Below are 26,600 nucleotides of genomic sequence, written 5' to 3'. Positions count from 1 at the left end.
ACTTCTTTGCCCTCTTGAAAAGTCTGTATTCCAACCTGCTGAAGCCTCTATGTCACAGAAAACTTGTGTGGATACAGGCAGATGCTTTCCAGGACTGTGAAGTTGAAGGATAAAAGATAATGTAAGAATTATGTTATATTAGTTATCCCATAGTCAAAAGGAGACCTGAAAATTTTCTAGAGAAAGCATGTAATGGAAACTATGCAGACTTAGAAAACAAAATTTCAAGAATGTTGACAGCAAAGGTTTAAATATTCCATTTTAAGCATGTCTTTTTCTCCTTTATGCATGGCTATAGGTATATTGTTGATGTTTCTTCCAAATTCTTATCCCAAACTGCTTTGTGGTTTTTTTTTTTTTTTTTTTTTGTTTTGTTTTGTTTTGTTTTGTTTTTTTACTTTTTCATTTCAGAATAAAATTTACTGATTTTAAAATAATGGCTCTTTTTAGTAGTTTGATAACTTTCAGAAGGACCTCTCTCTTCTACACTTGCATAAAGCTTTCAAAATGCGTAATCTTTTAAGGAATCCTGGAAACTATAAAGAATTTGACTACTTCTACAAATGACTCTCTGGAGCTCTGAAGTTGTTTGGGCTGAAGTTGGTACATGAGGAGAATCATAATAACTGAGGGAAGAGGCTGGACCTTGTACCTACCTAGCCTAAGTAAAACCTGATCACTTCCAGATGTCTCTGAAATAAAGAGAAATATCTCTCTAATAAAGAAATTAATCTTAAATACTTCACCTTTTCTGTCCAAATGAATCTATAAATTAATATCCTGAAAGGAAACCTGTCTTCAGTGTTGTGCATTAAAAAAAAGTTTTTTTGCCATGTCTTAAAAATCAGTAATAAAATACAGAACTCTTACACTAGCAAGTGCTTAACTTTTATTTTTTACAGAAAAATACCCATAGGAAGGTCACAAATCTTCAAGAATTAAGAGTGTATTGATGCTAATGGTGTATTTACAGTGGGGTGAGAATTCACTTGGAGCATCTGGGTCCACAGGAAGGTTGCCACAAAAGTCAAGTATTTCAAAGTTGATGTGAACGGTAGTTTAAGTGGTCAGATATGTTCTTGAATATGTTAACTTGCATTTACTTCCATGAAAAAACTTTAATTTAGATGTCTTTTTGTTTTTGTATCTAGAGTATGGGATGTAGACACATGCTTTCTTGGCAGTTAGCCTCTGTGCTCCAAGAGGAGAGCTGTACTTGAGTGCCTGTCTCACTTTGTGCTGAAGGGCTTCACATTATATAAACTATGTCCAGCTGTAATTATTACTAATCTTCCAACATTTATTAGAACAACAAATCATGGGTGAGCGTACCTGGGCATACACTCGGTTTGCTACTGAAATAAATTTAAGAGATCCTAAGTATTCATTAGAGAAGCAGTAATGTGACAAAGCATAATAAACTAAATAAGCACAGTATCATAGCTACAAACCCACAAAAATTTATTGCATCTATAACAATGTTTCACAATAAATGCTTATTTTGATGAAGATAGAAGATGCCTTTGAACAATTACCATATGAAATTGTCAGAACTCGTGCTTGGAGCCAGGTGAAGAATATTTGAAAGGCCAGCCAGAGCTGTGTGGGACTGTACTGAATTTCAAAATGGATTTTGGGACTCCCTCTTACCAGATGTACGTAGAATCTGGTATGATTCAGTAATGATAACAGCATCAGTAATGATGCTGTTAAAACATCTATTTTCGGAGGGTGACAGCAGTAGTCCCATGTGTGAATCTTGGACACTGATCTTGAGATACACTTGCAATGAAGTGCAAACAGGCTAGATTAGAGTCTCACTTTTTCAAAGGTTGTGATGAGTTGTGTTGAGATCTCTGGCCTGGAGGCTCTCAGTGCCTGACGCTGAAGGAGGATGAACTCATGAGAAGTCCAGGAGCCTGAGGGACTGAGATAATCCTACTGAGTGGAGTTGCAGCCTATTCAAGTAATTACCAGATGGTTAGAGTATTTAAGTAATGAGAGGAGCAGAGAAGAATTCAGACCTATAAGATGATCCCAAGTCTTTACCCTGTTCAATAAAGAAGGAATTTGAGACAAGTTGCTTCATGACAACAATGGTCATATTATCAGAGTGACTTGCAGGTTGTAATGGCATCACTGGTTAGAAATCACATTATTGCTTACATGAGTTGAATCATGTTACTTAGGTCTACTACTTTCTGCTAGGAAAGTCTCACCAGTTTTCAATTTCAGATTCCAGCCCAATGCACTAAACTGGCATAATGTCAAAGAAAAAAGAGGAGCTAAGGACTTTTAAGTAGAGGTCACGTTCAGGTAAACAAAGGACACAATATTCTTCCGTAACCTTTCTGAATTCTAACCTTTGCTTCATCTTGATGTTTATTCCCGTTCAGCAGATGTTGAAATATTTCTCATCTCCATAAGAGAGACCTAAACTTGTGACCTGAACAGATGGGTTAGCTGATTTAGGAAGCTTTGTCTTTACTGACAAAGATCAGAGCGAACCCTTTGGTAGCATGTTTATTCCAAATGCTGGAGGTGTTATTTGTGTTAGTTGAGCAGAATTGGGTGATTGAAGCCCAATCCCACAATGTTTTCGGTAGTAAGATCACTAAGTGTGACCTGAATTAACCCTATTCCTATTATTACCTGATTAAGGAGAACTCATCTTTGTGCACAGAGCTCTTCTATGCAGTGTGAGGAAACATGCTACGCTGATGCAAAGAAGAGATCTAAGCAAATACAAGAGTGATGTTTGTCACATTCTATTTGGTTTGTGTTTGGTTTGTTTTTAGTAGCGGGCTGCACAGGGATGGCTTCTGTGAGAAGCTCCTGGAAGCTGGCCCCACATCTGATAAATCCAGTGCAGCTGGCCACAAGATGGGCCTGCTGTTGGCCAAGGCCATCAGCAACAGTGCTACATAGTGCCTCTGGGATAACATTTAACGAGGGGAGAAAGTTACTGGGCAACTGCAGCTGGAGAGAGAAGTGAGAATGGTAACTGGTGAGAGATCTCTTTCTGTCTTTATCTTGATTTACAGCCTTTTGTTATGTTCTGTGTCCTGGTCCAGCTGAGGAGGAGGAGTAATAGAGCTGCTTTGGTGGGCACATGCTGTGCAGCCAGTGTCAACACACCACACGTTTTCTTAGACACACATGCACAGACAGAAGAGAACTTCATAAAAGGGGAAAATGCTCATCGTTGAATGATTTGAGTTCCAATGCAGATTTAACTCCCTTTCTCTCTAAAAGGGTGCAAAGGAGATCCTTCCCAGTGACAGCAAGGGTCTCCAGATAAGCAGATTGTCTGCACAATCTGAATAAATGTGGCTTGAAGCAGGTTATGTGAGCCGTGCTCAAAGGGGAATCATTCAACTCGAAACATCAAAAGGGGCATAGCTTCCTCTACTGCAGAGGAACATGACTTGCTGCCTAATTGCAGACTATTGTGACTGCAGGGGCAGTAGGGCTAATCTTAGAGAAGAGAGGCCTGAGCTCTGATTACACAGGTCTCATACCACTCAAGATGAAAGAGATCAATGTCTGCCTCTCTTGACAAGAGGAATAAGGCTTCTTGCATTAGTGACAAGATGGTCACTGTGAGTATGTAAATAAGGTGGCTCAGTCAGAGTAAGTGGGGGCCTTTCAATATTATACTTGCATTAGTTTGTAAATTGAACTCATGATGGCCAGTCAGGGAAAGGAGCTAGATATTTGGGCTAGCTAGGCAAAGGAGTGTTTTTTTTTGTTTTGTCTGCCTGCCTTGTTCTTTTCAGTGTGACCTATATTTTTATTTTTTTAAAATGTGTTGAAAACAAAGGAATCAAATTTAATTGTTCTGATATTGTAAGGCTTCATCTAAGTAGTTAGTATTTATTATGTTTTTGCAAATGGGAATAGCCATATAATCGTGAATAAATTGCTGACAGATTTTGGTAGAACTCAGTAAGCAAGAGTTCTGTAAACTTGTAACTTTCTAACTTTCTGTGTCTCTTTGCAAAGTCAGGTGGCCTAAAGTAGATAAATGGGTAATTTTATTATTATTATTTTTTTGGTACACTAGAAGTTTATTGAAGTCTTTCTCTTTCTAGCATTATAGACAGTTGTGAGCACAGGGTCTCTTTCTTCTAAGTTTCTAGGATCTCACAAAACAGCAGGTACTTTAAATGTGACCTATTTCCTCATTAAACTTCTACATTGACCACACTGGTATAACAGCTGGTGATTATAGGTAGCCTCACAAGAGGACAAGTCTTAACAGCATTCAGTCTGTCCATTCTGGTAAGACTTTGCATATGAATTAAATGTTGCATGCACAGTTACTTATTATATGTATCTGGAAGTAGTTCCTGTGTGGTAGATACACTTACAAAACAGGTGAGAGGAAGCTGGAGAGCTTAGCATCTTATTAAAAATATTGTTTCTGATTGTTAACAAAGGTTTAGTTAGTTTTGGCTGTGATACATTCACAGGATATCCCCCATGTGCTGCAGCTTGCTTTTATGTTATTTTAGTGTATTTAAAGCTCTTAGTAAGAGGGTATGCCTGACTGGCTTCTGTAATAGTGCTGTAATGGTGGCTCTCTGCTGGCAAAACCAACCAAATATGTGCTATAAAAGGTGTTGGTAGGAAGTTGATATTGGTAAAACATTAATAAATTTAGTTTCTAGAAGAGGACAGAAAATTTAGGGAGGGAGAAAACACCCTTTGAAATAAGTTTATTTTTCCGTTGCTGGAATCAAGAATTCAGCATCAGAATAGCAGTAGGATGTCAATGGTCAACTCTTGACTTGTTAGAAATTGTTTCCTTGCAATCAATGTATAAAAAATGAAACAAACCACTTCAACCATTCTGTCAAGTAGCTTGGAATCTGCTGTAGCTGTTAATGCTTGTTGTGTATGCTTGTGAGTGTCAATGGTGAGAACCAAACCTAAAGACGGTTTGACCAATGACGTCATAAATCGGTGGTCCATATCCTAGAAAGCTTTCCTCTGAACTTAAACTCTCCAGCTGATTTAATCCTGATAGAATTAGTTTGGATTGTCTGAAGTGGACCTTGCTTTATTTTGCTTGCATCAGCAAAGCTTCAAACCCTTGTGAGCAGAATTTCTTAAAAGCCTGAAGGGTTATACAGGTACATTAGGACTTCTGTGCATGCTACAGATGATATTTCATAAGCAAGGGTTTTACTGAAATGGGAGAAAAGAATTTTTTCTGTGAATTCTGGTTTTCAGGATAGCCCTTAAAAACTTCTGTCTAGGATTATTTTTCAAGAAGGATTTGTTTGTAAGGACAAAGTAAACAGGATGGCTGAGCCTTCAGTTTGTCTCTTCCTGAAATAGTTTCTTCTGAGCAACTTGTCTGCTTATCTGCAGCAAATACAATCTCATTTTCTGTTCCCCAAACACCAAAATTACTGTGTACAATTGTATAATACTCATTAAAATTAAAATCTTTTCTTAAAGAGACTTAAACTTTAAAAGTCCAAATGTTAGCAAAGTGTATCGCAATTGTTAGAAAAGCGTTTAATCATAAAGTCTAAATTTAGTAGAAAGAAGCTTTGTTTCTGTTTGTGCACATCATTCCTTAGACTGTGAAAACTTGTTTTGTCAGATTTCGATGGGGATCTTCCCAGAGAAGAGAAGAAGTAAAAAACCCCCAAGACTTCCCTCTGTGAAACCCAAGCCTGGCACTGCAAGTTGTAGTAGTCTATAGTAGGCTCACTACACTTCAGCATAAAAATTTTTCTTTCTTAAAAGTTTGTTTCTAATAAAATTAGAAACAAGAGCAGCAGTCTGTGTCTTTGAGGAAACTGTGGCTGGTTGACTTAAAAGTTGTAAGATGGAAGGAGAGCAGGAAGCTGAAAGATTTCCAGCTGGGATCTCAACGTTTGTATTTCTTGAGTAGTGTGCTCTCCTCTTGGCAGAGCTTACCCACACAGTGCTCTGTGTAGCAGTCTTTTGTATGGGGATATAGCCACTGTGCTTTTTTTGTTGTATAATGCTTGTTCATTTCCTCTATTCTTTGCTCAGGGGACTGAAAACATGTCAGACTAGATGTCGTCATAGCTGCTTTGATCTGGCTTCTCTAAATGTGCACTAAATTTACTTCATTTAGTGTATTTTTTGGGGCGAAGCTTTTGCAGTATGTTTGTGGAGGCCTGTGGAATTCTCCTGGATATCTAAATCCTAAGCCAGCATCCCCTGTCGTTCATGGAGTTGAGTTTGGTGGCAAAACTGGGTTTTAAGAATGTAAATGATAATAACTTATTTTCAACATGGCTTGTGTTTTTCAATCAGATTTGTTTACGTGTTTTAATGGAGGCGAGTGTGTCTACAGAGAGCTGTGCAACTGCAGTCGTTTTAATGCAACTGGACCAAGATGCCAGACAGGTGTGTAAAGAGAACACTAGCTGGGTTTTTGGGATTGTGCTTGGGTTCCTGCAGCTACAAGAATGACTGCCCTCTGCCTAGAGGTTCCTTCATGACCTAGTACTTTCCCCACTTTTTCCTTTGGTGCTGTTTCATAGCTTACCACGTACATACGTACATCTCAACTACAGATTGAATCCAAAAACCAGTGGTACTTCTCAAGTGACTCTCCTTTTGTTAGTGTATAATACAGGTGCTGAAAGAGATCATATATGCAGAACATGGGGTCAATACAATTTTGAAACTTTCGATGGACTCTATTATTATTTTTCTGGGAAATCCACATATGCACTTGTGAGACATACTGAATTAGATGAGCAGAGTTTTTCCATACAGGTAGGGGACGGCACTTCTACATTGCTTTTAGCTGTTGTTGAGCTTGCTAATAATGCATTAATATTTAGGGATTAAAAATAACTTGTGGTGATAGTATAGGGTTCTAGAATGCAATCTAGACCTAATTACATTATAATGTGGGCTACTAGTTACTATAGCACAAAATGTAAATAGCTGGAAGGAAACGGATGTGTGTGCTTTCAAAACCTGCTGCTGCTGTAAAAAGACTGCTCTAAAGAGTGCTAATTGTATTTGGGTTTTGGGGGAAGAGCAACACAAACTGTTTGCATGTTGAGTGGGGGATTTGGAATATTAGTTATGTAACATGGATTACAAAGAGTTGGATAAAAATCATGGCTTTGACTCTAGTAATTTTATTTGGCAGGTGAATAATGATCCTGAGTGCCATTCTTCTCCTTATTCCTGCACAAGGTCCATTAGTTTATACTTTTCTGGAGATGAACAGATAAAGATGAGCAGTGAAGTCACTTATAAAGGATTTGGGTAATTGCACTTATGTTTCTGATGTCATACTTATACTGGAACTAATCTCATGATACTAATTTGATAACAGAGATGTAAAATTTATTTGTTGGTAGCTTAAGAAAAACCCTGTCCAGACCACAGCTGTACTAATTACTCCACATCTACAGAGTAGTGTCTGAGTAAGGTGATATCTAAATGAGTGGTGAATAGTATTAAAAAGCATAACTGTTGACATTGATCCTTTGGCTGTTGCTCATATTTGCAGTTTCATCTTTTTTTAGTGGAATTACTTGATATTTGTATCAAGTGGTGTCAGGCACTTAATTAATGGGTAATTTATTTTTAGTTGTGCTACTTTCTCATTTGATTCTGTCTCATTTCTCAGAGTACAGTTACCCTATATCATTGGTAACTTGCACATCCAGAAGCTAGCTGGCTACTTCCTGGTCAGGCACCAGTACGCCTTCACTCTGGCCTGGGACGGCACGTCTGCCGTGTACATCAAAATGGCACCGGAGTACCTGGGCAGAACACACGGGCTGTGTGGGAACAACAATGCTGTCCTGCAGGATGACCTTGAAACCAGTTATGGTGAGTGCTTAGAATACTTCCTTTTGTGTCAGTACATGTTTGTGGGTTTTATTCTTTTTTTCTTCTTTTTTTTTCAGGTGAATGAGATGTTTCTTTGCTTAGTTTTTTTAATTGTAATGTCCTTGCCAAATTGCATGAGTAAGTTTGCCATTCTAAAGCCTTCCTACTGTAGTCCCTTTTAAAAAATATTTTTGTTTCTTAGAAGGCCAGGATTGTCTTCAGACTAAGAGCTGATTCATTTAGTTGTAGGGGAGAGGTTGATGCATTCTGCTTAATGTGATGTTTTGATTATTGAGATGTTTTCCTGGGAAATCCTGCAGAAACGTTGTTGTTCTTCCAAGTCACTGTGTCTCTGTGTGTGTGTGTCTTACTTAGGAAAACTGACGGATGATGTAACAGAATTTGTAGAGAGCTGGCAGGAAAATCCTCCACAAGGAACACCCAACTGGGATAAGTCTGTTCTCAGTGAGCCGCCTTGCCTGAGACAAAGCTATGAATCTCTACAGGTTTGGATCAAAACAAAAGGATTATTACAATTATTGGTGATTCTAATTAGAATTTACCTTAATGATTTGAAGGAGACGAAATGTCCCCAGTTTTTCTTTGGAGAGCTGGATTAAAATGTTTGCTTCAGCAGAGCTTCCCTTGTCCTCTCCTTTTCCTCCCACTTTTCTTCTGTAGTTTATAATTCAATTTTTAATCTTTTCAAATGCTGTCTTGTCTGCATAGCAGACAATAGAAGTGTTTAGAACTCTTCACTCATGTAGCTTCAGATCCAAAGTAGGGGCGTGGTCTAGAACTGGTTTCATTTCCTTCCCTTTTGAAGGACAGAAAGAAGCAGGCAGGCAAAAACAGAAGAGCACAGTTAATTTGCAAGTGTTACTTTTGTCGATTACACTGAAGTAGTTTTTCCTTTTAAGTAATATTTTCAAGATATAACCCTGTAAGCCTCATGTCATGCATGTTTTATTTCTGTTGCCTTTTGCTGTGTAATTTAACTAAAATGAAGTCTATTTCAGATAGCCTGGGCTTACCTGTATCATGGTATATTCCTCTCTTGGGGAAGGGATATGTTTTACTACTCTTTGGTCTGACCCTGGATAAAAGATCTAGTGTCATGAATACTCTGGCATAGAAAGCAACATGTTGCTGGCTGCTGCTTCTAGTTTCTGTGAGGAAAGTGATTCCTAGTCACAGACTGAGACTTCTGTTCTGATTTTCCATAGCATTCTATTCTGCTTATGTTCCTTTCTGAAAACCTCTTCACAGCAGCTGTCTCATTCATTTCAGAGTGCATACGCTCTGTGTAATATCCTGTTACATCCCCCGTTTGAACCATGCCACGAATATGTGAGTCCTCTTCCTTTTATGGCAAGCTGCACCAATGACCTTTGCATGTAAGTGAATGGTTTTGAGTAATTCCAAAGCTATTATGAAAAACATTGTCCTTCTGTCATGAGAATGAATTGTAAATTACTGTAACAGAACTAATGTGTGTCTTTTTCTCAATATCATTTTGTTACCTAAAATTCTTTCATTGTTTTGCTTTTATTTACTTGTTATAGTTTTACTGCCAGAAATTTCTATGGAGTTGTTCCTCGTTTGTTTGGAGTTTGTTTTGGTATAAGGATGGCCAAAATCAGACTCAGATATTCTCATAATCTGGTAGTGTACCTTCCCTTGAATATGTCAACTGTTTTGATTCTGAGTGTGCAGCATCATTAGTGTTTCTGACCTTAATAAAAAGTAATAATGTATAGATCAGTTTGGCATCCACAAGCCATATGTTAATTCAATTAAAAGAGAAATTTGATTGCTATTTGTATTTATGCTATAATTTCACAATTTGCTATGCTCCTTTATCCAAGGAGTTTTTTCTAGTTCAATTAACAGGCAGGACAGGAGATTATTTCCATTTCTTGTACTTTGGTGACTCACTGGTAGGAATTTTACACTTATTTCTTCTGAGTTTTCTGAAGGCTGATATTCCTTTTGTAAAAATCAAGACCTTTATTCAAGTCTGTTTATGCTGCTGTACCTCTGGCTCTCAGGAATTTATTCAGGAAATTAGTGCCAGGTCTCTAATACATTGATGACCTGTCTTCAAGTGTGGCAGAGTGTCTTACCCATTGAAGACTTTTAAGCTAGGCAAACAACACAGTGCTTTAGAACATTATTAGGGGCTGTATGCACTGCAGGAGCATTCAGGAGGTTATGGTTACACGTTTGAATGTAGATAGAAAATAATATGTCCATTTTTATTTGTGTAAGGTCAGCAGCTGATGATGCAACCTGGTGTCGAGCACTAACTGAATACGCCAGAGCATGTGCCCAGGCAGGAAAGCCGCTTCACGGATGGCGAATGCACTTTGAGCAGTGTGGTATGCAGCTGCCTTCATACTTGGAAATACTGCTCAGGAGTTGTGTTTTGGAGAGTGCTTTTCATACTTTTGCTTCTTTGTCCTTCCTCCTCTTTTGAACTCATGTAGTTCTCGGTGAAGGCATAACTATGGATTTCCTTCAAGGCTACATAAATGCAATGGAGGTTTTTTTGCATGTCTAATATGTACTGAGAGCACTAAGCTTATTAGAATGTGTTTTAAGAACCCACTTGCTTGAAACATCAGATATTCTTGAAGATGATTAGCCATTTGCTTTTTCTTAAAGCTACTCTTTCAAACACTGAAAGTCTTCATGGCTTTCTAATACATGTGTGTCAGGAGGGTTACAGTGAATTACGCTTATCGAAGTCTTTGTGTTACAAGTCACAAAATGTAAGTTTGGAAGAGATCATCTAACTTGTCTGCTTGTCCAGAACACAGGACCAAAATTGCTTTGTCATTCATGACAGAAGATTTCCCTCATGTTTCCAAAAATGTTAATGGATATTCTACTACTTGCTTTGCTGGTCTGATATCTAAATAGTTCTGTTGTGGGAGAGTTTCCCTGAGTCTTCCATGGTGTAATTTAAGATTATTCCTGCTCAATGCACCTTTAAAGGACAGAATATTAATATATGTATATTCTCTGTTTGTGTTAGGAAAGCCATTGTTTCATTGGTCTAGACAACAGGTACTCAGCTGACTTATAAGAAAGTAAATACCTGAAAGGAAACATGTGCCATCTATTTAAGCCCTGAGGCAGTAGCACAATACATTTTCATTCCTCTACCTGTTTTTATTTAGCAATTACCTGTCCTGAACCCTTCACCTACAATGAATGCATCAACTGTTGCCCTGTTTCATGTCATCAACGATCACAGTGCATTGGCAGTGAGCTTCCCTGCATTGATGGATGCTACTGTCCAGAGGGTAAGTTTTGCTTCTCTAACACATATTGATTGATTTCAAATAACTTTCAGACCTTTATCCCCCAAGTTTACATACCTGTATGGCCTGGCTAGGTTAAGGGATTCACAGGAGCTCTTTATAAACGTAGTGCCAACAGTGTGGATGAATGACCCTGTTTTCCTCCTAACTGACAAAAGCCTTTTCCTCCCTCATAACAAGTGGGAACAGGTTTCAGCACAAACCCACATTCTAGCTGTAGGATTCCACAATTTGAGTGAAAAATGGGGTTTGCTCTGTTCTTGTCAGGGCAGCCATCCTCCTGATTCTGGTGGTTGATGCTTGAGGGTTTTTTTTGTGGTTATTTTGGTGGGCTTTGTTTGTTTTGTTCTGGTTTTGCTGAAGAACATCTATGAGGTCAAATTCTTAGGAGAGCTCAAAAATGTGATATGACTAAAACCCATTCTTGTGGCCAGAAACAGGTTTTCCTAGTGAGATTCTTACCGTTGTATGGTTCTGGCACGTGAGGTATTTGCCATTCTGGCCTACACTTGTGAGTGTTCAATCAGCCATTTGTACAGGGATTTCACTTTTTTTCTTGTTTTATTTCTTCTAGGATTAATTTATGAAAATGAATTGTGTGTTAAGCCAATGGACTGTCCTTGTGACTATCATGGAAGTTTCTTTGAAACGGGTTCAGTGGTTTATGAAGAATGTAATAACTGGTTAGTAATTTTTCTTTTCACATTGTGGACTTAATCCTTTCATAGGCATGAAAGTCAACTTCTTTAAGGCCTATTTCAGTTAAAAATTGAATAACGTTGGTAAGTCCTCCCTGTTTCTACATATGAAACCCCTTGTTCTATATATGCTTTGCAATGAAGAGAAAAAGAACAAACTATAGAGCTATTAATATGGAATAACAACAAATGACAGATATTGCAGAGGATACTGTAATGTTTACTACTCTCCTCACCTTGAATTCAGACTAAAGGGCATCTAGAATTTGAAATCAGTAGAAGAATTACTTTCAGTTTTACTTTGTCTTTTCTTTGTGTTGTCTCACTTAGATACAAAGAGCCTAATGTCATTATGACACTAAGCTGCAGTTTTGGGATTTTCTGAGTTAATTTTATACATTGTGAAGAAAAGCTTGTAGGAAGAGGTAATGCCTTTTGTTGTATCAATGTAATTGAAGAAAATGAATGAGCTTGTAGATGTGCAACTTCTTTCACAAAAGTTCTCATCTTCCAAAGTAGTAAGATTCAGGTAGATTGTGTGGATTCTTCTGAATTTTAATAATCCATAACTTTTATAATGGTTATCAAGGAGCTAAAATGAAAGAAAAATGGTACTGGATGCATGGATAAAATTTCACCTCATCATATCCTTATGACTTGGCACAGCCTCCAGGCATTGTAGTGACTGTGGTAGCTCTATTACACCCTTTTGTGAGGCTCAAGACACTTGGTGCTCGCTTAATAGAAAAAAAACCCAGGGAGAACAAATAAGAGACTAAAAACTTTATATACTTCATCCTCCCAAAAAGTATGAAACCTTTTTGTTTTTATTTCAGCACTTGCATTGGAGGAAAGTGGATTTGTACAAATCTAACATGTCCAGGTATGTGCAAGTCTTGGATACTTAACTTTACAATAGCTGAATTACTACTTGAGGTAAAATACTGCTGTTAGGTCTTACTGTGATAATTCACTATATACTTTATATTTTTATTTCAATCTACATAGAAATGTATATACACACAGTATATTAAACATTAAAGTTGCTTGAATTACTTATCACAGTAATGTGTCTCCCTGTACACCACCATAATGCCTCTGTCAGATGGCTCTGCCTGGTCATTCTTGTCATTCGACCAAAGCTTCTTGTGCCACTTTCACTTGACAGACTTCTAGCAAGATTGCTTCCACCTCCCAGTATTGCTGGTTATCAATACAGTATCTAGGTATATTAGAGATACCAGTTAATGATTCTCATGCCATGCCTGTGGAATGGGGGGTGTTATTCTCACCTCACAGGTAGGCGGCTGAACTACAGAGATTAAGGTCAAAAGGATTTTGCATGTTAAAGGTGTCTATGGCCTCATGGTTCTTGTGAGACATATTATTGTCTCATTTAGGGGGAAGAACTGTTGAGGTATCCTGGCCTGTCTTCAGGTAGGAACTCTGTAACAAAACCTAGGATGAGGTTCAGTTCCTAACTGTGTTTCTATTAAAATATGAATAGAATTTCATAAATTATGTATTGGAGCGTGTGGACTCTACAGCAGTGGTAACTATTGAGAGTATGCTGTCTTTCCTACACACTTAAATATCCTTTGCTGTGTTTTTCAGCTGAATGCTCAGTTTCAGGAGACATTCATTTTGTGACCTTTGATGGGCGCAAATACACTTTCCAAGCTGCCTGCCAATATGTCCTAGCCAAAAGCCGTACGTCTGGAGCCTTTACCATATCCTTGCAAAATGCTCCTTGTGGGCAGGTAAGGCTTAAAACTTTCTTGCAATATTTATATCCTGAAGGGTTTTTTACTCGGGGGGTGGAGGGGAAAGTATTAAAAAAACACCCCCAAAACCACCAAAACAAACCACCCTGAAAGCTACCTGCAGTTGATCATATGAAATCAACTGGTAGCAACAATTTTCCTTAATGAAATTGTTGAACAACAGCTCAGACAAAGTCTGTTCAGGAATCCTCATGTTTGCTTGTGATATAATAGGAAAGATGCTGCTAGCAGTCTGATTTACTTTTCACTGAGGTCGTTCAATAGCAGATGGTGGTTCATGCAGCAACCCCTGCTGCATAACTTGTACTCAGAAAGTTCAAGAAAACACCTTTGTGAATTTGCACCCAGCACAGAATAAGCCTACTTCTTCTTACTTGATGGAAAAATTACTTTTTTGTGCCATGAATATAGATCTCTCTTTCAGCTTTGTTCTTGCAGCTTGAAATTCACTTTTACTTCTGATACTATGAAAAGCTTTGGATAGCTTTTGGGACAGCTGTCTCAGAATTGAGTATATATATGCCTGTGTGTTACTATTGTTAGGTTGGTATACTGTACTATAAGGTAAGAATGTGGGGATTCAGTGCAGCTATTCAGATGTCTATCACCTAGCTGGTAAAACTTGGTAAAAGAGCTGCCTTAGAGTTCCCTAGACACCATCCATTATCTTGTTCCCATTTATAAAATTTAATGAATTGAAATGGGAAGCTAAAAGATTTGTAGTGCAGAATCTCATATGTCTTGATGGTTTGAGATTTTGTATGCTTTTTTAAAAAACAACTTATCAGTCCCATCTCATTCAAGCAGATTAAAAAAAATGTAGAAAGAAAATACCTGGGGAGATTTTAGTTCACTGAATCACAAAGAATCCAGTCATCCAGAGCCTTAGAGCTGGTGACATAAACAGTCATCGAGCAACAAGTTATTTCAAAACGATGTGAAATTTTGTTTAAGCACTTTTTGGAAGGAGGATCAGTCAAGTGATCAGTGCAGCTTAACGTTATCTGAGTTTCAGGTGACAACCTCACTGTCTTTGTAGTTTGTATGATGAGAAGGTCTTCTGAATATAGTTTTTTTTTAATATTTTTTTTAAGTGTCTAGTGAGAGAAATGGCTATTCCTGAGAAAACACCTGCTGAAAGTTGGCAGGGGCAGTGCTGTGAAAGGAACAGCTCATTGGAACAGAGAATAACTGTCTGGCAGAATTTCTCCTTTAGTTTCAGCATGAAGGAATAATAAAGCTTTTGTCAGTATTGTGTGGTAACGTATATACTATAGAGAGTTCTTTTGGCTGTGGTCTGCTCTGTGTGCTAGCTGGTATTCTTTAGCTTCCTAAAAAGCTGATAAAATTGTGAATTTACAGTCACTGTTACTGAATAATATGTACAGAAACTTAAATTCTTAGTAAAGAGGCAAGGCAATAAGATAAGCTAGCAGAGCATGGCTTTACAGTGCAGATGTCTGTCTTCACTATCAGTCCAGGACAGCTTGTTGAGCTGATGAAGTTTCTCCAGTTATTTTTACAATTTGCTGGTTTTATGTTTCAGTTTATCTTTTAAAATTGTTGGTGAAAGATCCCTGTTGCACTGTTATTTAGAGATGGGGAAATTCTGAGTGTAGTTTCCACTCTTTACAAACCACATAGCTGTGTATCCATGAGACTTGAAGGACTGACAGATGATAAGCTCTGTGCTAGTTCAGCATCTGTCAAAGCCACATGGTCATGTTCATGCAGGTCTAGTAATTGTTTTCAATGAGCAGGGTAACATTGTCTGCATTAGGGAAGTCCCCATGAAAGTCAGTGGGAGTTGGTTGAAAGTGTCTGAGCTGGGTATCCTAACCTGTTTGCACTGTGAATGGTGCTAGTCACAGTATAGTTCTGTTAGTGTGACTGTCCAAAGGCAGGGATCTTTTAACTAAATCTGGTTCAGTTCCTCTTTCAGCACAGAAGATTCCCAGTGTTTTGCTATTTCATCATCAGTTATGCCTTCACTGTAGGCAGTGGGACTGAAAAGTGTAGCCTCCCTTAGCCCTGCTGGGTGTTTCTGGATTGCAGCTCAGGGTGAGATCAAATCAATCAGACATTTCCTGCTGTGAGACCTAGGCTGCTCTTTGAGCAAGTTATTTCAGACCAGATTTCATGTCTCGGTAACATAAGGCACTATGAGACATGGAAGATGCATAATCAAGATGAGAGTAAAATGAGCAAATAGTGTGCCAAAAGTGACATGGCCCAATATTTGTCATTGTTCTTGAAAACCTTTTAAATTGTTAGCAGTGATGGAGGCTGAACAGGAGAAACAGCAGTTGGGTGCCTCTTCCTTTCCTCTGTAGATGGCAGGGAATAGACAGTCTCAACTTCATCCAGCCACACTAAACCAAATAACTGATGCTTCAGAAGTTATAGTAAAGAGATTTGAGCATAGCAGGAGTGGCAGAAACTCAGTTCCTTCCTAAGGCAAAGGGAAAGTAGAGAGTGGACTGTTTCTGATGTCTTTCGGCATGTATCAAAATGACTCACGAGATGCTGGCATGCTAAAGTTCAAGTCATCTCTCAGTTAATCTCTCTGCCTGATTTTCTGTGGTAGAACTTTTTTCTTTTTAAAAAAATCAGCGGTGATCAAATTCATTCTGTTAAGAACAATCTGATAATCTTCTGTGGTTAATAAGCATGCTTTAATGAACATTCTTTCTCTACTGGCATTGAAACCCAAAGTCCCTGTAGTTCCTTATTTACCTGTGTTGGCATTGAAAGCCCAAGTACCTGTAGTTCTGTAGTTAAAAGCCACCTAGATGGGTTGCTCATGGATATGATGTAGAAGTGGCCTGGTAGAGTTAGATAATGGTTGGACTTGATGGTCTTGAAGGTCCTTTATTCAATATGCCTCAGACTTGTGCTGCTCTCCACCTGTGTGGCACGGTCTCTAGTTGAAGATCACTACAGTAACATAAAACATGAAGTAATAGTAAATAATTTGTGATTTATTTAGGTACCAGCCAGTTTCAGGACTTGCTTTAGGACTTTTCTTATGTCTGTGTGGTGTTACTTCATGCTGAAGTTAATAAAATGTGGGCTTTCATGTCTGGCATGGGAATTGTCCACCTTTAAAAATAAAGTTAAAACAAATGTCTGATGGTTTAAAACCAGTGTTGTCTATACTTCAGCACAGGCCCTAATGAGTCCTTAGAAACTTGGTAATGAGGTGTCAGAATCATGGGTGGAAAAAAACCCAGCTGAACTAACGTAAAACAAGTGTATTATAGTTGGCTTCTGTTTTGATGAAAGCTGGTAACAGCATAAATGTCAAGTATTAAATTCAAGTAGTGAAATTTTCTTGTGTAGGCAACGTAGCTTCCTTATGTTGTGAAACTTCAGCGTATGAGTCTTAAAACCTGTTCTCTGCATAACAGGTTAGAGTTGACATTTAACTATATATTTAAACGTACATGTGAAATTCAAAATGCTGGTTTCTTACTTAGCTGTAAAGCTGTTTTACAAGTGTACTCTGCTAAGAAGGCAGATACATCTGAAATTTTTGATTCGCCACTAATTATGGTTTTACTTACACTCATATTTAACTCTTTAATTCATTCTACTTAACTATATATATATTTTAATTGTTTTGCTCTTATTTGTAGAACCAGGATGGATCATGTATCCAATCAATCAGCCTTATTCTTAAGCAGGACCCCAAGAGGCAAGTGACTCTGACTCATTCAGGAGATGTTTTGATATATGACCAATACAAAATTAACCTGCCTTATGCAGATGGTAAGGAATAATATCAAAGTTCGTAACTCCTATCAGGCACTAAATCAGTATTTTAATGGCATATCTGTATGTTGTGAAACTGTCAATGTTGCTAACATACTGAAGTGATACAGTGTTAATGTCAACATCGTGAATTGCTTACAAAATGTTTCCTGACTCAGCTGCTGATATACTTTCCACACTGATGGTAGGAGTTACAGTAGCTGTGTTGGGCTAGTGTCTCTTTGTGTTAAGATTATGTTCTGGCTCTCAAGTCCAGATGCCATCCCTCACTTTTACATGATTGGTTAGTTCTTTTCTGAGGGGAAATTTTCTCTGATGTTTGATGGAATAATTTTTTCCCCCTTTTTTGTGAGAGACTTGAGTAAACATAAATAGAAGGAGCCTTCTTGCCCCTTAAAATAAGTAACAGATTTTCAGAGAAATTTTGTTTGTTTGTTTGTTTTTGCTTTGAGTTTTTAAATCTCTGTTTCTGTGGGGCCTTGGCTCCTTGGGAAATGCCTAAAAAAGGCTTTAATATAGGGAGCACATTGCAGCTGTTAGGATTTGGTTGTTTAACAGTCAGCAATGTTATCTGCAATGTTCCTATCTTTAAACTGATTTGATTTTACTGAACCTTTATGAGTGTTCTGGTGAATGCTGGATGCATTTTTGAAAAGTGTGGTGACTGTCATAAGTTTCTTGTTTACTTTTGTAGAGTGATTCAGTGTAACCTTTTGAGAGAAATCAATCATTAGGGGAAAGCAGAGCCTTAATAGGAAAAAATGTAACTTAGAGAAAATTAATATGAGACAAAATTATTTAAATTACTAGAAACAAAATGCAAATTACATGCAGGTTTCCTTTGCCTTTCAACATCTGTTTGTACTCCCCAGATTTCTTTGAAATACGGAAGCTCTCCTCTGTATTTCTCCAAGTAAAGACACACATTGGATTGCAGATCCTGTATGACAGCCAGGGACTGAGGCTGTACCTTCAAGCTGATGGACGGTGGAGAGATGATACTGTGGGCCTTTGTGGAACCTTCAATGGAAATATGGAGGATGACTTTTTGTATGAATAGCTGCAAGATTTCTGTTTGCCAGTATATGAATAGCTACAGTTAGAGTGGTAGATCAAGTGTGTACTGAAGCTGAATAAGTAGAATAAGTAAAATAAATTATAAGAATAATTTTTTTTCAAACTTCTAAGTTATTCAGATGGACTAACTTAGTTTGCCAACAGAAAATCTGTAACTTCAAGTATAGGATATCAAGCCAGGCTTTGCTTATTTTTTTTTATCAGGAAAATACAGTGAAATATTTGTGATTCATAAGTTCTAGTTTATCTGAAAGGCTTTGACCAAAATATGGAGTGGCCTGTCCAAAGAATTCTGCCTCCCTGCACACCTCTTTATCTCTCTGCAGCTCCTACATTCTGCTGCAAGTTCTGATCTGCTCTGACAGGATCTAGGTTGTTCAGTGTCTGCAGGCCAGCAACAAGAATTGGGTCTGCTGTGATGCAGTGAAAGGTGGGCAGAGCTGCCTGAGCCCACTGTCCAGACTGCTGTTTGTCCAGCTTCTTTGCAGCATATTTCCTACCAATACTAAAGAAAATTGTCTTCCAGAGCATATAACAGCGTAATGGAAGTGGGAGAACATGACTATAAAGCATGACAGAATATTTCTGTAACCAAGAAGATAAAAGAATAGGAGAATATATTTCACTAAAAACATTGGGAAGTTTTAAAATAAAAACTAATAGAAAAATAGGAAAACTTAAAATAATAGTTTAACTAGTAACATAATAATAAATTTAAAAACATACATACACAAATCTAGGATTTTTAACAGTCTTTATCCTAAAGATTTAGAAGTACTATCATCAGAAGATTGTCTATGAGACTAGGAAATACAGAGACAAGATCTCAGTGAAGAGATTATTTATGTGAAACTACTTAAAATATTTCTGTTTGAAGCAAGGAAGTTTTGTTAATGTATTTTTGATGACAGTCCTTGGACTTGTTCTCAAATAAGTGAGAAATTGTGCAATAGATGATACTTGTGGGAAAAAAATCTCTTAAACTAGAGGAACTTAAGAATTGTGCTGAGACATGACACTGTAATGTGCAAGCATCTTGACATGTCCACAAAACACCTGATCCACACCACATCTGGGAGACTTGCCATGGGCAGTGATGTCTTTTGTGATGCCTCCACCCCTGCCTGCTTTACCAGAAGTAACAATACTGGTTGTATGCCTAATGTGATCTTTTCCCCAGAGTGTAACATCCCATGTTTCAGTCATTCTCCCTGTGCAATGTTAACATGACACAGTTATTTTGATCCAACTCTTTCTATCTTTCAGCTTCTGCTGCCTCTCTGCTTACCTAGGCCTCATGGAGGTCTATCCAGTTGCTTTTGCAGTTTTGCCTCTGTACCCTTAGATTCCTGTTCCTTCCTCTTTCTTGAAGGGATTAGAGAGCCTGGGAAGTCAGCTACCTGGGATCAGACAGGAAATTATAGGTGGAGGAGAGATAAAAAAGTATCAGATATCCCTGAGGAGGCAGAAGCAGGAGTAAGAAAATGCAGACTTTCAGGACAATGATGCTCCATCCTTCTCTTGTGAGAGTGGAAGTTGGACTGTTTTGATCTGTCCTTCCTTGCAGAGTATCTAATGGCTCTAGAGCAGATCTTCTTTTTTCTTTTCTGGGCCTTTGCCTGGAAAGAAAGAGGAGTCCTGAAACTTAAGCTGGCAGTTTTGTATGGGAGACTGCCTGAGCATATGGAGCAATGGAAGGAAGCTTAAATTAGCTGTGCTGAAGGGGTTGGTAGAACTGAAACAGTTTTGTAAATTCACTGCATCTTTTGTGACTGACTTCTGTTTTGTAAAAGATCTCCAGTTGGAGTAACAGAGAGCACTCCAGAGCTGTTTGGAAACTCATGGAAAACTTCTTCAGCATGTGTTCTTGTGCATGATGGTTCACAAATGGATCCGTGTGATATTCATCTGCAGGCAGGTGGGCAGTGGAGGGCAATTGTTTTTGACAAATGCATTTCTACTTATTACATCTGTGCCTGTTTTCCTGGTTGGTTCAGGTAAAGTAATAACCAGGCCGACTCACTGAAAAAAATGAATATGTGTAGGTAGCATTAGTTGAGTTCAATCCCCTAACAAATCATAACTTGTGTATTTTCTGGTACTTGCAGAGCCACTTGAAATACCCTCTTTTTATTTCTGGTATGCAATTACAATGTGTAAAGCTAGATCTGGGTTTGGGGTGAACAGTATGTCTAGTGTTGGTGATGCTGCTAGTTAAGATGACTCAGAAGTATTACAGTGTTCATTTTTTAAAATACTGAATGAATTAGCCTTTAGATCCAGCTGAAAGGATACAGCTGGGGAATGACACTAGTGGCTGATGCCATGAGGACCACAGAAGCTCCCTGAGACATCCTTTAATAGTGGTGAACTTTGTAGGTGGTTCTGTCCATTTCACAGTTCCTACTACTTCTTTCAGGCAAAGATACAAACATAAAAATATTGATTAAAGCTTTGCCTGTAACTTCAGCAGTGCTAGGAAGTCTTCATGTCTCCTGCTTACAATGTTATCCCATATTCTGGGTATTTATACAATCTGCAGCACTAAGAAGCTGCACTCTTGGTAATGAGTTTGCACATGAATGTAGAAAAAAGTGGCCTGTACAGGAATTCAGAAATTCTGGAAAAGGAATTTTCAAGTCCTAGTTCATGCATTTCTCTTATTTTGTGGGAAATACAAATTTGTCTCTGTCTTGCTATGCTAGCATAGCATATTATTTGTTTTGACCACTATTTCATAATTATTCAATACATTCAGAATTAAGATACTCAGCTGAGTGCTGTTTGGAGCTTCTGACGTAACTGTTTGATACTGCTCTTGTTCTGCTTGATCGTGCTACCCCAAGCTCTGGGTGTGGTTCCAGCCTCATGCAGCTGGAACTGTGGGTAACAACACATTATTCTTTAAAATACTGACCTGTTAAAGGCAGTTACTGGCAATTACTTGAACTGAAGAGAGGTGTAATCCTGTGTGTTTATGTAAGGTACTGGGTAGTGTGTTAGCATCTGTTGCCTAACCCACATCCAAAAATCAATTTGAAGATGGGAGACTGCATGTAGTATTGTAATGTTTTCTGAATACTTTAAAATCATTCACAGAGCAAGTTCAAAACTGCAGCTAACATTTTATGTCCTTCCATACATTTGTGTAGATATCAAAGGTAGAAAGTTACATATGGCAATAATATATAATCATCATCAGTTGCATTCTACAGAATACACCTTTTATTCCAAATCTTTTAGAACTCCATCACTAAAACAGTGCTTAATCTCTTATTTGTGTAGCCTCTTATGCAGCAGAAGCTTGTAGTGTCCTTACCAAAGAACTTTTTGCTCCATGCTACCCCTATTTGAGTCCCGTTACCTACTTTGAGCAATGCAGAAGAGACACTTGCAAATGTGGACAGGTTTGTTTTTGCTCTGCTCTGGCCCATTACGCTCATCAGTGCCGAAGATTTGGAGTTGTCATAGATTTCAGAGGAGGTGTCCCAGACTGTGGTGAGTTGCCTTTTGCTTCTGGTCTTCAGTAATTACTGTTTGCAGACTGTAGAATGGCAATCAGAAAATAAAATTCAATGAATGTAATCTTTTCAATGAGAAGAGGATTAATTCTGCCATCATCTTTTGTGTAAAGGACAAGGTTCTTTTTTTGTCAAGACAGAATTTGTCCCAGTGTTTTTAGAGGATTGCTACTTACAGCTGGCTTTCTTTAGTTCTTTTGATTTAAGAAATTGAAAAGATTTTTTTAAAGTTGTTGGAGGGCTTCAGATTTATATAGAATTAAAAATCCATCTATATTTTTTATATGGCTTTGAAGATCTCATACCCCTGTTAATATTTCTCACGAGCTGTGTAAATAAATTTGTTCTCTTCCTCATAGATGCAAGACTTAACTCATTCTTTAGATGAATTAGATGAAAAATGATGGTGTTGTATTTAGTTTTAGCTGGATTATTGTCAGCTTCTCTTTGACAACATCTTTTAGCTTATTCTTACTGTCAGTGACACTGAAATTCACTGAGTGCTGAAATAAGTGTAGAGAATTGATATTACTGATACCTCATTTAAAATTAATGCAAGAGTACAGATAGTGTAAAGGACAGCCAAAGGTGACATCTCTATTATCCCCACTGTAATGACTCACAGATAGAGGACTGGGATAATCATATTAAATTCTTTATTTTGTATGAACTTGTAATGATGCAAAAGATGTTGATAGGACATGTAGTACCCTCACATACAGGTGTTTTTTTTTTTAAGTTATAAAATGGAAACCCTATAAACCAGCCCAAAACTGATACCCCTGATGTTTCAGTAGGTCTGGCTCCATAAACAGGGCTGAAAATCTTTTCTAAGGAACATTCAAGAATTTTTGATATGTGGTATCTTTCGTCACATCTTGTAATTATCCATGTTGTAATGCATGATAAGGAGGATTTTGGAAGGTTGTTCCAGCTTAAGTATCTCAAGATGGAGTTACCAGTACATTTATCGAAAAAGACTGGCTTGCCTGCAGTCATTATGGCATGAATAGCTGTGTCCACTATGACTGAATTGATCAGGCAAACCATTTAATTTTGTTTTCATTTTTTTCGAAGATTTATTAGAATATATTTTAAGTCATGCTTGTTGGGTTTAAAATATGTAAATCTTTAGTGTTACAAAAAATTCAGATTTTTTTTCTAGTAGAGCTATGTAGGAGACATTCTATGAGAAAACTTAAGATGGTATTGTGCAATGTCTGCAAAGTACACACATTTTATTTATTGCTTTTAATATTTCCTTTAAGATGCTGTCCATTTCCCAAAGCTCATTCACAAGAGCCAAGAATTTTCAGAAATAAAGGAAAAATGCTTCAACTGTCCAGTTTCCAGAGTGTAAATCTGGATTAACTGTGCAGACTTCATTGTACTTGTTATTACTGCGGATTTACATCTGTGTAGTTTACACAGCATAGTGCCAAGATAGCAATTTTAGTGGAATTTAATGTGATTGGAAATGAAAGAATAGAGATGTTTATCAGAAAACTGTTGGGAGGTATGAGTCTCTTGCACTGTAATTTGAGATTTGTTTCATTTGGACAGCTCTTTCATGTGAAGATACAAAGGAGTACAGTACTTGTGTATCTACGTGTGACAGAACCTGCCAAGCCCTGTCTGTGCCAGAGACATGCAGCAGTGATTGTGTTGAAGGCTGTGCTTGTCCCTCTGGAATGTATTTGAATTCCAAGACTGAACGATGTGTACAGAGGTAGGCAAAGCTGCAGTGCTAACAGTCACACTCACTACTTATGACCACTACATTTGCAAGTCAGCGTGAAAGCTGCGAACATGGAACTTTGTAGATATTATTTATCTGTAAACCTGGCGGGATCTTAGATTTATACAGCACCTGTATGTTGACCAAAAATAGCTCCTGTGTAGTACTGGCACTCATCAACATCACCAGAGCTAGATGTTAACATATACCTGGGGCTTGGTATATAAGAGATACAGAAGGTGTACATTGTTGTTTAAAGGTTCTGCTTTGTTACTGATTTGGTTTGGAATGTGCTCGAGTTATACAACAACATGTATCAGTAGTTGCTGAGATCAATCTCTTGTATTAAAAAAAAAACAAAACAAAACCAACAAAAAAACCACAAAACCCCCACTCACCCAACCAGAAAACCTCACCAAAACTAACAAAGCAACCAGTTGAACTTTGAACAGCAATTAAGTCAATGGGAATTTTTTACTTCTTTCAATTAGAGTTAATCACTTACATGATGTTTTTCATCTGCTCTAGAAATGAATGCCCTTGTTATTTTCAAGGAATTGACTATCCCCCTGGAGAAAATGTTATGACATCTTTGGGCAAATGGTAAGATACAAAACTGTTTTTTCCCCTGACTGAATGGTGTTTCTTTTTGAAGAGCTCTGTCAAATAATTCTGGCCAGCCTGTTGGGGTTTTTAGTGTTATTTTGCCTTCTTTTTTTTCCTTAATTCAACATACACAATAAACCTACGCTGGCTTTCGATGCATGTTTGGACAGAGCTTATTTAGAACTTAGGTCTTCATGCTGCTGTGCTTATAATGCAGTACACTGAAGTGCAAAGCAGAGAGAAAAGCCACCATAACTTTGTAGATCCATACTAATGCAGAGAGCTCCAGAAAACCCCAGATTTTTCCTCACTGTTCATCTAGGTCTGTTCAACCACACCTTCATTGCTATTCTCCTGTTCTATACCACATTGTAAATCCATTTATGAATAACTATTAGGAATCCATCTTTTGCTATTATAGATTCAGTGTAAAAGAGCAATGTGGCTTTATTAACTAGGAAACAGCACAAATAACTGTCAACTGCAGCCAAAGATAAACGGTCATCTCTGTTATTGTTCCTTACATTGAGCATTTGTCCTCTTGCTCTTCTGTTTGCACCATTATAGTGACAATATTAAAAAGTAATATTTGTTAAACTACTCTGGCTGCTGCCAGATGTATTCTTTTCAAAAGTTTTGTCTGGAAATGGTTAAATAATGTGGACAACCTGTTCTGTAAAAAAACCAAGCTTTTAGAATTCTGCTTCCTGAAGTAAGATTTGAGCTCTCACTGCCTGTATCAGTTAATTAAAAGCACAGCACTTAATTAAAAGCAGAACAAACCAAGCCATGTCTGTGCTGGATCAGTGTAATAATCTGGTCTCTTGTACAGGCCGTGTGAGAGAAGTGTGTTGCCAGACACCTACTGCAAGGGGACACTTAGTGAAAGAGACCCTAATTCTCACTGTCACTCTTCTCAGCAGCTTGGTGTCCAGAAATACTGATAGTTATAAATCTGTACCTTAATCCCTAGGCTAGCTTGTCTTTACCTTGGGTGAGATTCCCTGTGGAGTACAAGGCAACCCATTCTCCATATGGGGTTGTGTAAAGTTGAGGTGGAATGTTGCCTGCCTTCCTGGAAAGTTTTGTTCCCAAAGCATGTGCCAGATGGCACTGGCAGCCATGGCACTCCTCCTCCTCCTCCTCAAGGGTCTAGTTTAGCTCATTATACCAAGCACTGTTGTGGGTACTTGGCTGAATGCATACTGATCCTGTGGTCATCCACAGTGCATGGTTTTTAGATTTACAATCTGACAGCCTTTTTCACGTGAATACAATAATTAAAATATAATAATTAAAATAGATCTACTGGCTTAGAACTACTAGTATTTAAGATGAAATAAGAGATGTGTATATCCTATTTAGTCACAATTTCTCCTTGCCATGTTTTCACAAGGCTGTATACAGATCTGTTGAGAGGAAAGGCTTTCAAACATAGAGGTACAGACTGTCAGCTTCTCTGAATTACCTTGTGCTAAGTAATACATTAGGAATCATGTAGGATTTGTGTGTAGATAAACCTGAAAAAAAACCCACACAATGCATTGGTTGTTTATCCATCACTGTTTTATTAGAAACAATCATTGTCTGTTTCTTATTGTTCTTTCTGCCCTTTTTCTTAAGTACTTCCCCACTTTCAAACTGGAATTTCTTCCCACAGTTGTCAATGGAATAGCCTTTCTCTTCTGTTGTTTTCAACCAGTTCTTTAAAATATTTTCATTGTGATACTGATGTTACATCAGCATTTGAGTTGCCTCCCTATCTATTCCCCTTAGTACTGCTTTTCCTGTTGGCTGAGTTAGACTGTGAAGTCCCTGAGCTAGGCCACTTTTCCTGCAGTGCTTTGGGGGTGTGTACACAGCTCCAGACACGGCAGCAGAGCAGCCACAGCACATACAGAATTTGACTCTGAATCTGCTGGTCTCAGCAGGTATACTGGGGGTGTCTTAACCATTCAAAAAAAAAAAAAAGGGAGAACAGTGCTGAGTTCTTGGGCTTGGGTTCTCCAGTGAAGTGCAGAACCTGAAACAGAGCCAGTGCTGCTACTTTTGTCCCTGACAATGAGCTGATACCAGATCTGCTGCGACTTCATAGGAGTACTAGGCTATTTTGGCTGGAATTGGGTGGGGTAGACAGTATTATGTTGCTCAGTGCTTCCCTGCATACAGTATCTTGTTAAGGTTGATTTTTATGCAGTTTGCTTGTTTATTTACTGAACTGTGTC

General features: G+C 38.0%; 1 protein-coding gene across 1 annotated transcript in view; it reads left to right on the top strand.

Moving 5' to 3' along the window:
- The window catches only part of OTOG (otogelin), a 91,327-nt gene that overhangs the window by 3,095 nt on the left and 61,632 nt on the right, over positions 1–26,600 (top strand). The window contains exons 3-19 of the mRNA XM_008937156.1: positions 6,304–6,396; positions 6,617–6,771; positions 7,157–7,275; positions 7,643–7,848; positions 8,224–8,354; positions 9,139–9,245; positions 10,120–10,229; positions 11,034–11,159; positions 11,752–11,860; positions 12,712–12,758; positions 13,490–13,635; positions 17,298–17,430; positions 18,306–18,483; positions 20,304–20,428; positions 21,796–22,008; positions 23,595–23,760; positions 24,298–24,372. Of these exons, the coding sequence (XP_008935404.1) occupies positions 6,304–6,396; positions 6,617–6,771; positions 7,157–7,275; positions 7,643–7,848; positions 8,224–8,354; positions 9,139–9,245; positions 10,120–10,229; positions 11,034–11,159; positions 11,752–11,860; positions 12,712–12,758; positions 13,490–13,635; positions 17,298–17,430; positions 18,306–18,483; positions 20,304–20,428; positions 21,796–22,008; positions 23,595–23,760; positions 24,298–24,372 (2,239 nt within the window). The remainder of the gene's footprint in view (positions 1–6,303; positions 6,397–6,616; positions 6,772–7,156; positions 7,276–7,642; positions 7,849–8,223; positions 8,355–9,138; positions 9,246–10,119; positions 10,230–11,033; positions 11,160–11,751; positions 11,861–12,711; positions 12,759–13,489; positions 13,636–17,297; positions 17,431–18,305; positions 18,484–20,303; positions 20,429–21,795; positions 22,009–23,594; positions 23,761–24,297; positions 24,373–26,600) is intronic.

Source organism: Merops nubicus, unplaced genomic scaffold (genome assembly GCF_000691845.1).
Source record: "Merops nubicus isolate BGI_N331 unplaced genomic scaffold, ASM69184v1 scaffold12400, whole genome shotgun sequence".
NCBI lineage: Eukaryota > Metazoa > Chordata > Aves > Coraciiformes > Meropidae > Merops > Merops nubicus.
This window is presented reverse-complemented; position numbering and strand designations above follow the sequence as displayed.